This window comes from Cibotium barometz, chromosome 20 (genome assembly GCF_041138505.1).
Source record: "Cibotium barometz isolate CiBa-2024 chromosome 20, ASM4113850v1, whole genome shotgun sequence".
Taxonomy (NCBI): Eukaryota; Viridiplantae; Streptophyta; class Polypodiopsida; order Cyatheales; family Cibotiaceae; genus Cibotium; species Cibotium barometz.
This window is the reverse complement of record NC_141065.1, coordinates 20,610,041-20,628,687: the sequence shown is the minus strand read 5'-3', so window position 1 is coordinate 20,628,687 and position 18,647 is coordinate 20,610,041. Positions and strand designations below refer to the sequence as shown.

The 18,647-nt window shown below is 44.4% G+C and overlaps 1 protein-coding gene across 12 annotated transcripts in view; it reads left to right on the top strand.

Annotated features, from left to right (window-relative positions):
• The window catches only part of LOC147627650 (uncharacterized), a 36,890-nt gene extending 18,598 nt beyond the window's left edge, over positions 1-18,292 (top strand). The window contains exons 2-5 of one of the 12 annotated variants that reach the window (XR_015268279.1): positions 15,590-15,835; positions 17,414-17,505; positions 17,594-17,924; positions 18,003-18,292. Coding sequence is in view for 5 of the 12 variants with exons in the window: in XM_086814571.1 (XP_086670697.1) it covers positions 15,590-15,835; positions 17,414-17,481 (314 nt within the window). In the remaining 7 variants the exon portion in view is untranslated. Of the gene's footprint in view, positions 1-7,364; positions 7,688-15,346; positions 15,401-15,589; positions 15,836-17,287 lie in introns of those variants that run through there. The other 11 variants (XR_015268281.1, XR_015268280.1, XM_086814571.1 and 8 more) reach the window with 11 other exon arrangements.
• Positions 18,293-18,647: the final 355 nt, after the last annotated feature.

The following is an 18,647-nucleotide window of genomic DNA, read 5'->3' as shown; positions in this document are numbered from 1 at the left end:
GGGCACTCCACACCTCTGCCTTCACATTTCGTGCTTCCACATCTGCCTCATGATCTTTCACGGCATTATGGACTTGCTTCCACAATCCATAACTAATCCTTGAAACTGTTCTACCTTGCCTTACTTGCTTACTACTATGTTTGGGCCGAGATAAGAATCTTCTTGCCTTAACACCACCAATAGAGGGCTTGTTGACTGGTACCTCCTTGCCATTGGTAGACTTTTTAAAATCCTTTGTGATATGAACATCACCTCCATGCAGACCTATATCGGATAACACTTTTTCCAATGCATGAAGAGCATCCTTTCTATTTCTTTCGGGACGGAGTTTCCAAGCAAATCCAATATACAAAAATACCAATTTCTCAATAATTCGACATAGAGCATGCAATGTGCATATGTGAACATTACAATTGCCAGCAGTGTACCTGACAAACAAGTCTCTGCAACCTGTGACATGAAAGGAGGCACCTGAATCAATGATCCATGAGTGCATACCATGACTACCTGTAAGAAGTGAATGGGCATCAAGTGAAGAAGTAAATAGGACCTCATCCTCACTGCCACCTGCATGTGACACATTGATTTCTTCAATCTTGACTCCACTTTTGTCCTTTGGCTTTACATCTTTGGCTTCATCTTTCTCTTTGTCTTTGCCTTTTCCCTTTTCCTTTTGATCATTTTTCCATTTGTAGCATTGCTTTTTAATGTGTCCCTTCTTGCCACAATAATGGCATTCCAAATCCTTTTTGGAGCGAGACTTGCTTCTTCCCCTTTCTTGGCTTTTTCCCCTTTGCTGGGATCTCCCACGTGCATTCATTGCATTGGACTTTCCAACAGAGTTGTTTTTCCTGTTCATCTCTTCTTGAAGAAGAGCACCCTCAACATCTGCATATGACAGCATAGCATGCGAATTGCTAGTGGCTGTCCTGAATGTGTCCCAACTCTCTGGCAAAGTGCATAACAGAAAAGTGGCTTTGAACTCATCGTCCATTGCCAACTTTTGATTAATGACCTGGCTGACAATACCATTAAACTCATTTAGATGGGTTGTCATAGACGCCCCTTCCTTCATCTGAAGACCTATGAGTTTCTTCAACCAATACACTTTGCTTGAGGCACTTTGTTGGGCATACAAGTCCTGCAATCTCTGCCACATTCCCCAAGCTGTCTTCTCTTCACGAATGCTGAAAAGTAATGAGTCTGACACAGACAACATGATAGTAGATCTTGCCAGCTCATCCATATCTTCCCACTCTTCAGCAGTAAGAGAAGCGGGCATCACACCCCTTTCTTTGATAGGCTTGTGTTGCTTTTTCTGGAGCAACACATTGTAGCACTGGGTTTGCCAAATATCATAATTATGCGAGCCTTCAAGCTTCTTGATGTGAAGCAATGAAGAGCTCTCACCTGTGGTTGCCATAGCAATATGCAACCTGTCAATGCCTGACTCCCTGCAAAATGTGCAATCACTGCACCAAAAGCACACAAAGTGCTCACAGTTATTCTCCCAAGATTTATCTCCCACTGCGGAAGCACAAATGCAACTTTTCTCCCACTGTATGTGATGAAATCAGCAAAATCTGGTTGCTGCAGATTTTGGACAGCACCTTAAATGTGCTCTGTTGCCCTTCCAAAGTACTGTACAGCATTACTAAGTGCTCACCACTGATGTACCAAACCTGTACCGGCAAGTACAGCAGCTGAAATTGAACCTTTTGGTCACTCAAAACAGTGTACAGCCATGCCAAAACTTGCACAAAGCTGTGCCAAATCTGTACCAGCAGGTACAATAGCAATAAATGCTCTCCTGGCTGTCCAAATGAGTGAAAATCAGACTTTTACAGTCCTGTACACTGCATACAACAGTCCCAAACAGAAATTGGGCAAAAGCCCCTTGACTGCAAGCTGATTTTTGAGGATTCAAGGCATAAATGTCTTGCCTGCTGCTTTGCCAAGCTCAATAAGCATACGAACTTGAAAAGCCCCTTGATATAAGATCAATTTCTGATCATACATGGTACATTGACGCACATGAAGGCATCCAGAGTGTTCACGATGCTTCCCCCTGGCCACATATACATCAAATACATGAAAGCCCCTTGATTTACAGGCACATTGAGTGCTTGTAAGGCATCAACACATTATTCACAGCATCAAATGCGATCGCCTGCATGCAAATCAACCAAATCGGCACAAAAGCCCCTTGATTTGCACTGCAATTTGCTGCAATTTTGCCCAAATGTGCGATTTCTCACATCATACAGCATGTATGAGTGCTTAATTGCACAATTACATTAAAAGCCCCAAATTTCGACATCCAATTTCCTGCAAATTGATCCTGATTGTTTCAATGTCACCCAATTTTGCCAATTTTGCTCAGAAATTGAGCAATTCGGCACTTGTACCTGCTCAATTGATTGAATTGATAAGAAATTCCCAAAATTGAAGGCAAATACCTCTTAATTTTTTTTTTGAATTTCTCTGATCTGCAGGCTGAATTTCTGTTGATGCTATTGCAGAAAAGGAGGCGTCGATTTTTGCTGTTGATGCTGCTGTACACACTGACAATAGAGGGCTAGGCTTGTTGAAGGTACTGTTGATGCGCCTGCAGCTCTTCTGCCGGAAGAAGACGAGCTGCTTAGACGGTCAGGATGGAGCGATGGCGCTTCTAACGACTACAGAGAACAAAACCGCTGCTGGTGTGGACTCTGAAGATTCCGCCCAACGCATTGTGAGCCGACTCCGCCTGTAAGCCAGTCGACGACTAACGCCTAGCTGCCTTGTGTTCGCTCCACGCTAATACGCTTTACTGCCTTCGCATACGTTCGCACTGTTGATGCCCGCCTTGTGGACCAGTCGACGCTTCTTCGCTCGCCTAGTAGTTTTGTTGACGCCCAGCCGACGCTTCTTCGCTCGTTTAGTAGCCTTCGCCGTCGACTTCGCCTTGTTAATAACGATCAACGGCTGCTCAGCTGGGGGCTTGGTGTTATGTCCATCCTCAATGGCTTTCTGTGAGATCGAACAGAACTAACCCTAGATGGATCCTCCACAGCTTCATGCACCCCAAGGCATTTCGGCAGAAGGGCTCCACTTTCCCCTTGCCTGCACACACAGGAAGCGAAGAAGCTTTTGATTTTTTCTGTCAACGCAGAAGGCCCACTTGTTTTAAAAGCTGAAGAGGGCGACGGTTCTAAAGGGGTGAAGCTACTAGTTTCGGCCGCCCTCAGATTGTGATGGATCCAGCAAGAACAAGCCATAGGCTATGACCATGGCTCTGATACCAGTTGTGTAGGAGAAACAGGAATTAGGGTTAGGTTAATTCATGTGTGGGAGACATACACAGAGAAGAACAAGGGAGAGAGAGAGAGAGAGTTGTGGGGATAAGTCAACTCATGAGGCATGAGTGTGTGACTCCCCTATCACACATGTATATTGCACTAGTACACATAGTGCACTTAGTACATTAAAAGTATTAAGTGTACTATGTACTATAACTTATGGGCTTGTACACACTATAAGGGTGGGCATAACGCCTTTACCCCAACACACACTTTCCACACACATAGAGAGAGAGAGAGAGAGAGAGAGAGAGAGAGAGAGAGAGAGAGAATGAAAAGCAAAAAGAAAAAATTTAGACAAACAAGGGAATCAATTAAGGTTGTAATGACGGATATCATCATGTGCTGAGCCAGCCACTGGTAATCAAAGACGAGTAAAATGCTGAGTACTGAGAGGGCAAGTGTGACAACAACGTTATGGCCATGTCCTCTGACGATATCTCCTTCCCAGCCTGAAGAACTTCCTGCTGAAGAGCAGGCAGCTTGTTAATATGCTCCCGCATCGTCAAGGACTTTGCGAGGCTCATAACCCGCATCTGTACCTCCAAGGAAATCCTCTTCCCTGTTGTAAAGAGAAGCCAAATGCTGCCATATACCTCTGGCCAGCGTCATATGCTTTACATGATTGATTACCTGCGGTGTGCAATTGAGAAAGATAAACGAACGGACCCTGGCGTTGACACGATCCCACATCTGTGTCTGAGCCTCCCGGTCCTTTTGGATCGACGGTAAATCCCCTTACTCTACTTCCCGCCGTGGAACCCCAACAACAACGAAATCAGCGAGGTCGTAAGACTCCAGAACAGATTCCATCATAGCCTTCCATATGCCGTAGTTGTTCCAACTAACGGTCCATCGGGAACGTGGGGAGTGTCCGGATCTTCACATGCCTCTCGGCCATCTCAAACAGATCTGCCATTGCGGGGATGTACTCTGAAAAGGGTGGCTGGGTGGGAACAAAGAAGAACTAACACTTGCAAGTGGCTGCCCAGCAAATCAGCCCGCCGTCCTCTTGCTTCTCCTCTTCTCGAACAGTCCCGAACAGTCCACCAATCAGCAACACAACAGTCCCCCTCTTGCTCACACAAATCCCAAGCTCTATCTAGAGCCTAGGCTCTGATACCATGTCAGAATACGCAGTGGAGATGATGACCAGATCTGGGAACACAAGAGCAAAACGCAGTGCAGAAAATCACAGCACAAGAGAGAGAGAGAGAGAGAGAGAGAGAGAGAGAGAGAGAGAGAGAGAGAGAGAGAGATAGACGCGTGTAACTCTGCTCTATATACACAAGAAGATCTGGAGAATGATACAAAATGGAATGGGGGCCATGGGGCCATTTTATATGGCCCCAAATACCCAGTCGGCCTGTGCTAAAGGCAACCGACTGGCCCTGAACCTCCACGACCAACAAACACACTCAGTCGGCCAGCTGTCTTGAGTCGGCCTGAACAGATATGAGGTCGGGTTCTTGAAGGTACAAGTCGGCCAGCACAAAGGCCCTCCTGCCAACACAGGGAAGCCACCCAAGCCATAGAAAAAATAGGGAAAAATGGGGGAAAAATACAGAGAGTGGGGAAAAATGAGAAAACACCTAATAAGGGCGGACACACCCACAACAAAGGCCCTGGTGTATAAAAATAGACAAGAGATGACTTCTAACAGCCCCTTGAGAGAATCTAAGGCTACCTCCTAACTCCCCTCAAATAGAATGCTAGCTTGACCCATGCCATGTGACTCCCTTACCACCTAGACTCCTAAATTTAACTAGCTTATCTAGTCCTTTTACACCTTGTAAAAGCACCCACCACAAAGGTTAAAGATATATCAAAAGCTAAACCATATTTTCAAATTTTTTCCCTAGTCGTGAGCTGGTCGACTGCCTACATCTGGGCATATATATAGCTGGTCCCTCCCTCAGCTTAGCATTGTTTGCTGCAGTCCCTCACATACGAGGCCTTCTCCCCTCTTTGCTCAGGACATGTATTCTTGGTTGATGATATTGAGAGCAGGTCTATACTTGTGTTTCCTCTCCATCTCTCTCTCTCCCTCTCTCTCCCGTGTTTCCACTTTCCCTTCTTCCGCTGTGCATTCTATCACTTTATGCTTATTATTGATGATTAGTCAGACAAAGTTTGGGTTTATCTCTTGGCAGAAAAATCTCAAGCTTTCTCCCACATCCAAGAGTGGGTGACTTTGGTCAAGACTACGACCACATAGAAGGTTAGACAAGTCCGCTCCGACAATGGAGGAGAATTCATCTCCAAAGCCTTCCATAATTTTTGCTCACAGAAAGGTAGAAGCCGTTAATTTTCCACACCACACACTCCTTAGCAGAATGATGTGGTTGAACGCAAGAACATGACTGTTCAGGAGATAATCCGTACGTGCTTTCTTCTTTTGATTGTCCTCCCTCTTTATGGGAAGAAGTTGTGACTCCATAGGAGGCTTTTACATCATCAACCGTTCTTCTACAAAGACAGTTTCTCATATGACTCCATAGGAGGTTTTTATTGGAGAGAAACCTTCCGTCTTTCATTTTAGGGCTTTCGGCTATGATGCCTATGTTCATATCCTTGATTTTGACAGATCCAAATTTGATCCCAAGTCCAAGAAGTGCAAATTCCTTGGATATAGCGCTCATTCCAAAGCTTACAGATTATGGGATCCTGAGTCGTGATCCTTTGTGATTTCTCACGATGTTCACTTTGTTGAATCCTCAGATGATTCTCGTTCTCATCTCGAGCTTACCATTGAGGTCCCTCCTCCTTCCTCGGCCACCCCAACTCCACCACCAGCTTCTCCACCATCAGCTTCTTTTCCCCGTGCCTCTCCACCCCCACTTCCTCCTGCTCCTGCTCCTGCTCCTGCTCCTGCTCCTGCTCCTGCTCCTGTGCAACGGAGGATTGCCCCCAAGATTCCACGATGGCTGGAAACCACTGTTTGTGATTCTTATCTCTCCGATATGGAACTTCATCAGCTTGCTGATTCTTCAGCACAATCTTTGACAGGGGCACGGAGATTACAACAGCTTCGTCATTCTTGTAACCTTGTCTTGATAAGTACAATGTTATAGTCATATGAGCCTACTACAGCGAAAGAGGCTCTTGCTCTTCTTGAGTGGCGGGCAACCATGGAGGCCGAAATTGATTCTATTGAGAGGAATCATACATGGGAGCTTGTGGGCTAACCTTTGCATCGACAAGTTATTGGGGTCAAGTGGGTCTTTAAGACCAAGTTTTATGTTGATGGATCTTTGGACAAACACAAGGCCAGATTGGTTGCGGAAGGGTATGTCTTTTTTGCTCATGAGCATTGGCCGGTTTACCAAATGGATGTCAAGTTTGCCTTTCTTAATGGTGACTTACATGAGAAGGTGTATGTTGAACAACCTTCAGGTTTTTAGATTCCCGGACATGAGGGTAAGGTGTAGAGATTGCACAAAGCCCTTTATGGTTTGAAACATGTACCCAAGGCGTGGCATGATAAGATTGACGCATTCTTTCTTTCCCTTGGATTTCAAAGATGCTTTGCAGACAACAATCTCTATGTCTTTGCTCATGATGCTTTGCTCTGTTTGATTGTCTTATATGTTGATGATTTATTGATCGCTGGCTCACATCTTGCCAAGATTGAACAGCTTTGGTTAGATTTAGCTCTCACCTTTGAGATGGCTCATTTAGGACTTCACTACTTTCTTGGGATGGAGGTCTATCAGTCTTCTGATGGAGTGTTTCTTAGCTACTACAGATATTTGCAGCAGCTCCTGGAGACATTTGGAATGACCGAGTGTCGTCCAATATCTTGTCCGATGGATCCTAACTCCGAGCTCTCCGGTAATGATTCCTCTCCCCTCTTCGAGGACAATACACATTACCGGAGGCTTGTTGGTTCTCTTATTTATTTGACTTACACCAAGCTTGACATTTCTTACAGTGTTAGTGTTCTTAGGCAGTTTTCTTCCGCTCCTCAACATTCTCATCAGTAGGCCGCTCTGAGGGTTCTCCGATACTTATGCGGTACCTTGATATCGGTCCCTAAGCCGCCTCATTGCTCCTGGAAAGGCTCGGCCTCAAAACTGTATGTGAAGCTTCCGCCTCATACGACTTCTCATTAGTTAAGTAGAACAAAAAAAAAGATTTTTCCTCTGTTCACCCTAAATGTGTATCATGGTAAAGTGCTCTCCGAACCGAGCTGGATAGGCTCCTCTCACTCGGCTCACCAACTTGAACTTTCATTGTTACGGTTTCAGACGGACTATGGTCTCTCCTCAGAGGAGGCACTGATCTTATTGGATACTTTGATGCTGATTGGGCAGGTGATCAAGATACTTGACGATCCAATTATGGTTATTGCTTTACTCTTGGTTCCAGTCTTTTGTTGTGGAGATCCAAGAAGTAGAATATAGTTTCATTATCTTCTATTGAGGCTAAGTAGCGTGCTTATCTGGATACTTGCTGTGAGTTGTTATGGTTGTTCCAGATGTTGAGCAATCTTTATGTACTCTCGGATTCACCAATCTGTATTCTTACGGACAGCCAGAGCGCCTTGGCGTTGGCTCGAACTTCATCCTTCCATGGCAGGATGAAACATATTGAGGTTCACTTTCATTTCGCTTGTGAGCTGGTCGCCGACGGCATCATTACATTGGAGTATCGTCTTTCTCAGGACAACCTTGCTGATCTCTTCACCAAACCTCTTCCTCGAGATACTATTGATCAGCTCCTCACATCACTCATACACACTCACTAGCATGTATTAGGGAGAGAGATTAGCAAAAGGATTAGCAAGAGTAAGACTCAATTGCACAATGGGAGAGTCTATTGTATTATGAGAGAAATTCACTTATATACATAGCCATAAGTGTTCACACTCACTTAAACTATGGCAAGCCATGCACTTTAGGCTCATAAAAGACCTAATGCTATTACAATGACTATTCTCATAATATATCCATGGAGTACATCACTTAGGACTTCATCCAACTTGCTACGACACGCTCTTAAAGCGGGAATCTCCTTAAGTATTCCATCGGACCATTACGGGCACCTGTCCAAGTTGTAGATTTGGACACCAGTGCTTCATATCTTGAATGTATGACCTTTTGGTGTATCTACCTTGACTCATTGATGTAAGATAATGGCGGTAGCTCTTGTTAACCCTAAGAATGGGTTAACAACGTGATCGGTATATATTCTCGAGCACCCTTTAGACGCATGGGTGGAGTCCAAGAAAGAGGAGATGTGATTGTACCCTGAGGACTGGATCGACGACCCCGTGTTGGAGCTGAGAGGAGTTGTTGGACATGTCATCTCCAGCATTTAAACTCCATTTTATTTCCCCTTTTATGATGTAATTAGGGAATTTTCCCATATTTATCAGCTATTTTAGGCATTCTTATCAATCGTGAACATTTGTCCTCGAGCCCTACAGGCCAACTGGCTCTAAAGATATGTATATAAGCATGAACATTGTTCATTCATAATTCAATCAATACATTTCAGATCTGGCTGTCTACTTTCTCTTGTTTGATCTCTACTTGCTTCCGCTTCATATTCACATATTCTCACATTTAGTACCTTACAAGTGTGCTATTGATTGTTTGTGAAAAGTGAAAAGAGAATTTTGTGTGAAAAAAAAAGTCAGTTCACATCCTTCAGTTATGTATAGTTCATGGCATAAACATCATGATTCTGCTATGCCACCACTTCTTCTAACCACGTGGATTGGCTGCTTCCGTGTTTGGAGGGTCTAGGGTATTGCGCAGAGCTTTCTGTGTCTCCTAGCATGGTTTAAGGTCTCTCTCTCTCTCTCTCTCTCTCTCTCTCTCTGAGCTTTCTGAGCTCTTTGTTGCTCTTTATTGTTACAGTAATGTCTCGGTCATCCATTGAGCTCCGACAGAACACAAGGTTTTGTCATACTGCCCAAGAGTTCCATGAGGTCTACGGGCTGAGCATAATGGGGAAGAACTCACACAGGCTCACCGAGGAAGACCTACCAGAATGTGAATAGTTGACTGTCTTCACTGAAGCTAGAAAGAGCAAAGAGTACAGGATCAAGTGCAAAAATCTACAAGACCCGGACCTTCTGCAAGAAGTCATGGAGGTGCATCACTGGGTTTACCAGGTGGCTCCACCAAACATGCAGTTGGCTGTTGAATTTGCACGGGGGTTCGCATTGGAGCATTGCAAGGCTGCCAAGAATGCCTCCAACAAGGAACAGTACACTGTGAATTGGGCAGAGTTAGCCGAGTGTGTGGTTTGTAATGTTTCCATCAGGGAAAGCTGGATAGGAAGATTGGGAAATGGATGAAAACCCATAATCTATCTGCCAATGTTTTTGAAGGTACAGCACAGGGTATAGCTGCTATGCCCATTCCAAGTCCAACACGTTAGGGCAGGGTGCACACAGCCAGCATTCCATTTCCCATAACCCCGGGGCTTTGGGATCTGCTCAGGTAACAGTGAACACGTGGGTTTGGCTCACCGTGCATGAGTTTTACTTTGCCAGAGCATGTTAATTTATGTAGGAGTATGTTGTTGGCTACAAAGGAGAGATTGGATAAGGCATGTTTGGAGGTGGGAAGGGTCATTGGTGCAGTTGACAAGGCAAAGAAGGAGAAGCTCTGCCAAGAGAATATGTTGACAGCTGTGGATAAACTTAGGAGGAGCAATGTGCAGGCTGCTCAGATGGAGTTGGCTTCTCTGGATGGCTCAGTAGACATATGTCATCGTAGAGAGTTGGAGGCAGATATTGAAGGAGCTCGGCAGTTAGGGTTAGGGTTTGGAGGTACTTCAAACAGAAAACGTGAGAGGCAGAGGAAGGAACACGACTGCTCTTGTATGCAGTAGTGATAAAGTGAAGTACAATAGCCACATAATGAAGTGACCTAAAAGATGTGTTCACATGGTCCGGCCATAAAGTGTGCCAGGTGGACCAAATCACTTATAAACTATTATAAGTGAAACTAAGCTAAAACTGGGGGAAAAAACCTCCACTAATTGAAGTAAAAAGTGCCCCAGTAATCTACTGATGATCACTAGCACTCCTCTGGGTGCATACACAGCATAAAACCCAACAAACCTCCCTGGAGTGATATATGATCACTGTACATCATCCACCAAAAGGAAACAAATTCAAAGCAGTGCGGAATGCTTCGAATTTTGGACGTGGTAATGCCTTGGTGAAGATGTCTGCCACATTCTGATCTGTAGGACAGTAGATCAGACTGATATCACCTGCCTGGAGTCTCTCCCGAACAAAATGATAGTGAATCTCAATGTGTTTCGTGCGAGCATGAAACACAGGATTCCTGGCCACAGCAATGGCACTTTGACTATCAGTATAGATAGGTGTAGGCTCCTCCACTGAAATATCCATATCAGTCTTGAGACGACGCAGCCAGACACACTCAACGGTAGTAGTGTAGGCTCCTCTGTACTCTGCCTCACAAGACGAAGTGGCCACTGTGGTCTGTTTCTTGCTTAGCCAAGAAATACATGAAGAGCCAAGAAAGAAACAATTGCCACTAGTGGAATGTTTGGTATCATAATCACCAGCCCAATCTGAATCACTGTAAGCATATAACTGCATGTCACCCCCCTCAGGATAAAGCAATCCAGGAGACAAGGTACCGTGCAAATACCGGAATACACGCTTCACAGCTTGCCAATGTGACAATCGAGGGCTGTGCATGAATCTGCTCAACTGAGATACGGCATACTGAATATCTGGCCGTGTAGTACACAAGTAAATAAGGCACCCAACAGCCTGAGCATATGTAGTGGCATCAAAAGAAATACTGTCATCTTGTAGTGACAGTTTCTTCCCAGGCTCCATAGGAGTGCTAATAGGCTTGCAATCCTGAAATTTAAACTTCTCCAGAAGTTTAGCAACATACCGAGATTGCAACAACCCAATGCCTCTGTTATCCTGCACAAACTGTATGCCCAAATAGTAGTGTACGAGTCCCAAATCAGACATATCAAATGTCTGTTGCAGTATCTCTTTAAAAGCTGCAATTTTGTCATCATTTGATCCCATGAGCAAAAGATCATCTACATAAAGACTGATGACCAGCAGATCTTTCTCTTCTTTCTTTACATACAAAGTGGCTTCTGATGGACTGTTCACAAAGCCTTGAGTGAGTAGGAAAGCATCTATCTTTGCATACCAAGCTCGTGGAGCTTGTTTCAAACCATACAAGGCCTTTTTCAGCCTGCATACTTTCCCTTCATGACCATGTTCTGCAAAACCTATGGGCTGATATACATAAACTTCCTCCTCGAGGTCCCCATGTAGGAAAGCAGTCTTGATGTCCAACTGGTGAACAACCCAACCACAATGTGAAGCCAATGCAATGACACACCTAAGTGTCGACATACGGGATGTGGGAGCAAATGTCTCCTCATAATCAATGCCCTTCTTTTGTGCATAGCCCTTTGCAACTAGACGGGCTTTGTACCTGTCAATGGATCCATCTGCATGTCTTTTCAACTTATAGACCCACTTAGTACCAATGGCTTTCTTGCCTTTGGGCAGATCAACCAAATCCCATGTTTGATTCCTTTTAATAGAATCAAGCTCATCCTGCATGGCTTTGTTTCAATGCACATTGTCTCGTGCATCCACAAATGAATCAGGCTCATCATCATCCTGCCTCCTCAACTCTTTGGGTATGTGTGCATATGCAAGACACCCAAAAGTACGAAAATGTGATACCGAAGGCTTGTGGCCATGCCAAGCCTCAAAGGAGTACTGGAAACCAATGCCTTTGTGGGACATCGATTCAAAATATGACAAGCACACATGACAGCTTCCACCCAAAAGATATGTGGTAGCTTCTTTGCCTTTAACATACATCTGGCCATCTCCATGACTGACTGATTCTTCCTTTCTGCAACCCCATTCTGCTGTGGAGTATAAGGAGTAGTATACTGATGTTTGATACCTCTACTCTCAAGAAAGGAATTCAACATGTGTGACATATATTCTCCCCCTCGGTCAGAACGAAGAGTCTTAACCTTGCATCCTGACTCTGTTTCAGCAAGTGCTACAAAGGCCAAAAATGCATCATATATCTGTGATTTCTGTGTCAACGGATAGACCCAGCATATATGAGAGAAGTCATCAATAAATGTAGCAAAATAGAAGCAACCTCCTAATGACTTCGTCTGATGGGACCACTAAGTCACTAACTGCAACTTTGCAGTTGCTCGTAGAGCCTGATCACGTGGGAAGGAAAACCGATGCATTTTTCCCAAAATACATCCTTCACATATGTGATCTGGAGGCTTCTCCATAAGAGGTAGGTCTATGAACATGTTATGTCGCTGCATAAGCATAAGACTACCAAAATTTACATGCCCCATGCGAGCATGCCATAACTCCGCATCAACCATAGCTGGAGTAAGAGTGAATGCATTATAAGCAGACTAATCCACTGGCTGAAATGCATCCAACTGATAAAGTCCATGACATAATGTACTAGTAAGCGTCAAGGTCAAAGCATTAGCTTTGTCTTTGACCATGCATTTGTCATCATCAAAGTGGACTTGCATACCACAGTGTGCTAAAGAAGAAATGGACAACAAATTCTTCTTTATCCTTGGTACATAAGGCATCTGTAAGGCGAAGAATAGAGCCATCAATGGCTGTGAGCTGAAACTCCCCAATGCCACGAACTGGATATGAAGCATTATTGGCACACTAAACAGTTTTGCCAAGAGGAGCAGGGTCTACATGACAAAACAAATCCCTGCGAGATGTGATATGCTTTGAAGCACCACTATCGAAATACCAAGTACATGCATGCTCTGTCACACTGAGTGCCTGTGAAGACCAAGAGGCATCATAGCGGCATGTGTAGAAACAGTAATCCCTGTCCTCAACAAAAGAAGCAGTCTCCGGAGGAGTTTTAGAGGAATCATTTACAGACATCCCAGATTCCTTTGCCTTCTCTTTGGCAATCCTCTTTCTACACTCTGTGATGTAGTGACCTGGCTTCTTACAGTAATGGCATTTGCCCTTCTTCTTGGGCTGTCCATCACCTTTCTTGGTATCTTGAGATGAACCACCATCACCTGAATTCTGATTTGAACTCTTTGGCTGAGATTTGCCTTTCCCTTTTTGACCTGTAGTAAATGCTTGTTCAGCACTTGTGTTCATATTCATATTCTTCCTGATTTGCTCTTCTTGTAGCAAGAGAGCAACAAGTTCCTGATACTTAAGGGGTTCAACAGCATTTCTCATGCTGAGGTTCAAAGAGGTATGAAAAGCCAAGTAAGATCTTGGCAAAGAGTTCAAGATGGTGGACAGAAGCTGTGTCTCAGGAATAATCTCATCCACATTGATGAGTTGCTCTCTCAAATCCTGCAGCTTGTTCAAGTGGCTAGACATATCATCTCCTTCATGCATTTTCTGATTTTCCAGCTCTCTTTTCAAAAACGAGATCCGAGCCTCATTACGAGCAGCATACATCTGCTCCAAAGTCACCCATGCATTCCGTGAAGAGCCAGTTGAACGAATATGAGGTATAATAGACCTCTGTACTGACAATGCAATGAGTGACAAGGCTTGTGCATCTCTGGCATCCCATGTCTTCTGAGCATTTGTTCTTTGAACAGGCAATGGTTGACCTGGTGCCTGTACCTATTGTCCTCGTCCGCGAGCACCCCCTTGGGGAGGAGTCTCTGGAGCCAATGGACTTGGACGTGGTTCATCACCACTAACAAAATCCCAAAGACCTTTTGCCACGAGCACATTTCTCAGCATAAAACTCCACAAGAAGTAGTTCATGCCATCCAACTTGTCTTCCTTAGACAAATACGTGAATACATCACTCTGTTGTTGATTTGCCATTATGCCAATGCACAATGTTGTACTTGTGTATCAAAAAACCCAATAGCAACAACCCTGAAAGCAACTGTACTCCACTGAATACAGCTAACCCAAATATGCGTGCACTCTCAATCCTCTGAATGTGCAAAACAATGCACCACTGACTGAGTAGAGCAGCAAAAATGGCTTACACAGTGCCAAAATGTTCAAAAATGCCCAAAGTTACTGCACCCAAAACCTTGCAAAAAACTTGTAAAGATTTCTTTGCAAGAAAATCTGCCTGTATCTGCCAGAAAATTTTCACAGAGAAAAATGCCCAAATTTCAAAACTTGTAAAGCTTACCACAACTGTGATTTTTGCAGGTACAAGTCGACTGTACTGTGCAGGTACACACAGCAGGTACTGTACGGAAACTACAGTCGACTGGTTGGCTTCAGGTATGCGCAGCAGGTACTGGACTGTTGTACTGTGCAGGTACGGATGACTGTACAGCTACAATACTGTACGATGACTGTATGGAGCAGACTGCAGGTTCGGTCGACTATACGGCAGATGTACAGAGCTGCAGTTACACGTAGCAGGTACAGTACGGAGACAGCAGTCGACTAGTACTATACGGAGCTGGGCGAGTAGGTACACAGCAGTAGGTTCTGTACGGAGCTGAACGAGCAGCTGACAGCAAGTTTAGGTCACCTGTAGGTACTGTACGGGGCTGGGCGACTGTATGGAGCAGAGCGACTGTACTTGCAGAGCTGACGGGTACTGGGCGAACTTGGCTGTACGAACAGAAATGATAACAGGCGATCTGTACGGACCTGGGCGAACTTTGGCTCTGATACCAAATGAAGGAGGTCAGTAGTTAGGGTTAGGGTTTGGAGGTACTTCAAACAGAAAACGTGAGAGGCAGAGGAAGGAACACGACTGCTCTTGTATTCAGTAGTGATAAAGTGAAGTACAATAGCCACATAATGAAGTGACCTAAAAGATGTGTTCACATGGTCCGGCCATAAAGTGTGCCAGGTGGACCAAATCACTTATAAACTATTATAAGTGAAACTAGGCTAAAACTGGGGGAAAAAACCTCCACTAACTGAAGTAAAAAGTGCCCCAATAATCTACTGATGATCACTAGCACTCCTCTGGGTGCATACACAGCATAAAACCCAACAGATATTGCATCATTCAAGACCACCCTAGAGAACGTCCTTGTCCTTTGAGAAGGTTCCTTTCAATACACCATATGTGTTATGTCTTTCTAGTTCATAGGCAATCTTTTCATGTGTTATTTTCAATCATAGGTGGAACTAGAGACCAAACATGTTGAATTGGAGAAAATCAAACTTCAATATGTTTTTGCAAAGAACATGATGCAACCAGTGCAGTGCAATTAACCAGTTCTCATTTTCCCAGCCCCACGAACTGCAGTGCCTGATGAAGATCAAATCACAACAATCATTATTGTGGCTGCTTGTGCTGTGTGCGGGTTTCCCCTTCACGACAAGGAGTTTGTTGGTATTTGGATACTTCGATGCAGACATTCATACCATCCTATTTGTTTTGCAAATATGTGTCTTGAAGAGTCACATTGCAGATCACTCGACTGCTCCGAAAAAGTCCCCACAGCAGCTAAATCAATGGTTGTGAGGTCCTCAATTGGTATGCTTCAATCCATGTTTTGCCTTACTGTTAGGTATTATGCAACATTGTAACGTGTTAGTGTGATACACTATTAGGCTTCTTGATTGTTTTGGGCTCTTGGACTTCTTGTGGATTGCTTATAGACTTCTTGGTTGCTTTGTGACTTCTTTTGGATGTTTCGCTTAGGCTGCTTTTTGACTGCTTATGGTCTCCTTTTGAGTGCTTTTGGATAGCTTGAAGTCCTCTTGGATTGCTTTGTGACTTTTTGGGGGGATGCTAAATTCCCCTAAGCAATATAGTCTTCAAATGTAGGGGCTTTTTGATTGCTTGTAGGTGTTTTGTGACTGCTTTTCCCACTGCTTTCTAGCACAAGCAACAAAGTTCTTCTAGGTGCTTTTGACTGCTTTCACACTACTTTGTGAATGCTTTCACCTTGCTTTCCAGCACAAGAGATCTGCTGGTAGGTGCTTCCAGTCCCATTTCGGACTTCATAGTGCTTTTTATCCTTTATAGCAGTCTCTCTTAGACTAAGTGTATTACACTGCTTATAAGAGTGAATTTGGACTGCTTTTTAAAAGTGTTGACTGCTCTATAAAAGCCATTCCACTTAATAGCAGTGTCTTATAAGGCTACTTTTGGACTGCTTTGTCAAAGTGTTGACTACTTTATAAAAGGCATTCCACTTAATAGATGTGCTTGTGACTGCTTGGGGGGGATGATGAGTCCACCCAAGCAATAAAGCCACCAACTGTAGGTGCTTTTTGACTGCTTGTAGGTGCTTTGTGACTGCTTTTCCCACTGCTTTATAGCGCTGTTGCCTGCTTGGGGGGATGGTGAGTCCCCTTAAGCAATAAAGCCATCAAGTATAGGTGCTTTACGACTACTTTGTGACTGCTTGGGGGGATGATGAGTCCCCCAAGGAATAAAGTCACCAATTATAGGTGTTTTTTTGACTGCTTGTAGGGCTTTTCCCACTGCTTTCTAGCACAAGCAATGTTTGTGTAGGTGCTTTTGACTGCTTTGTGACTGCTTGGTGGGGCCCCCAAGCAATAAAGCCACCCTCTATAGGTGGCTTTTGATTGCTTTTTGACTGCTTGGGGGGATGGCGAGTCCCTCAAGTAATAAAGGCACCAATTGTAGGTGCTTTGTGACTGCTTTTCCCACTGCTTGCTAGTACAAGTAATGTTCTTGTAGGTGCTTTTGACTACACTACTTTCACACTACTTTGTGACTGCTTTCACCTTGCTTTCTAGGCTCTAGCAGAAGAGACCTACAAGCTTTCACCTTTCTTTCTAGCACAAGAGATCTATTTGTAGGTGCTTTGTGGCTGATTGTTGTGGACTGCTTTCTAATAGACGAATTCCCAATCAGTGCAATTTCACACTTCATAGCGCTTTTTAATTGTCTCTATTAGTGTACACTCAGTGTTGATTACACAGCTTATGAGACTGCTTTTGGACTGATGTGCAGAAGGGTGGACTGCTTTTGGACTGCCATATTACAGCCATTCCACTTGATAGACGTGCTTCACTTTGTTCGGTAGTTTCTAATTTCTAGCAGTCTTTTCATATAACATTCTACTTGATGCTTCTGCAGGTGATCCAGCTGGTTTGACAATTGACACCTTTGGGTCACATTCCCAAGAGCCTACGTGTAGTTGCTAGAACCCCGTTTTGGTATAAAAGCAGGTAAAAAATCTCCGTATGAAATTTGACATTTTCTTTGTGCAGTCTTTGTTGATAATTCTCAAGCTGGGTCCTCATACAAGCCTGGCAGACATGTTTCTGTGCACACATCTAGTGATGAACGCGATCTTGAGGTGAAGCGTGCACAGCTTGAGAAGACTCTCGTGTAAACCCTGGGGCCAAAGCTTCAGACTGCACAAGAGGACAGTGGAGTAGTAAACTTGGGTGCTGGATTTGGCAATGAGGTTGGTGAGGCAGACACAGATGTGGGTGAGGAATGTTTGGCTGATCCCAGAGATGCAGGTGAGGCCATAGGAGAGGCTACACCCACCAGCCCAACCTAGGGACCAGTCCAGGGGACCAGACGGTGGGAGACTGGTTAAAGGTGTGCATGAAGGGCAATGAGTCTGATGCTGAGACTGGTATGCGATTTGGTTACTTTATGTTGTTGAAGTAAGTCTTGCAGCAGGTAAGTAAGATTTTGACTCTATCAAATGCAGAACTGCCGTAGAAGAAGAGCAAGAAAGCTAAAACCCCAACTACTGCAGAGAAGGTTGCAAGTCCTACAGTAAAGATTAGCTAAAGTACGGCATCCAACCACAGGTTGCAAACATGCAGGAGGCTCTAATATTTAGCTTAGCGTTTAGGGTTATTGAGCTATGTCAGCAAGTTTCATCTCGAGAGTCGAGACAGTCATTGTACCCCCAGTAGTCTTTAGGGCCACAGCCCTCACGATGTTTTTTTGTATCTCGATGTTCAATGAGAAATTCCAAATCTCTTCTGCATGTTCTTGAACATGTTCTGTTTTGAACACTTTGAGAGAGAGAGAGAGAGAGAGAGAGAGAGAGAGAGAGAGAGAGAGAGATTGCATCAACAGAAAGCTTATGAACGGGCTTGGTACGCATGTCAGTCTCATCCGGATCACTGAATGCAACTATACAAAAGGTCTGTTGCCAAGCTTGGGGTCATTTGGTGTGGCAGTGATACTGCCATACCGCTGCCAAATTGGGAGATTCGGCCTACGCTGCCTCCACCTGAAGATGTGTTGAGCATGCCTGAGTGCAAGGGCACACAACGTCCTGCTCTGATCCTCGGCATGAATGGGGTGCTCGTACATATGCATCATCGTGGCAAGATGGACTTTT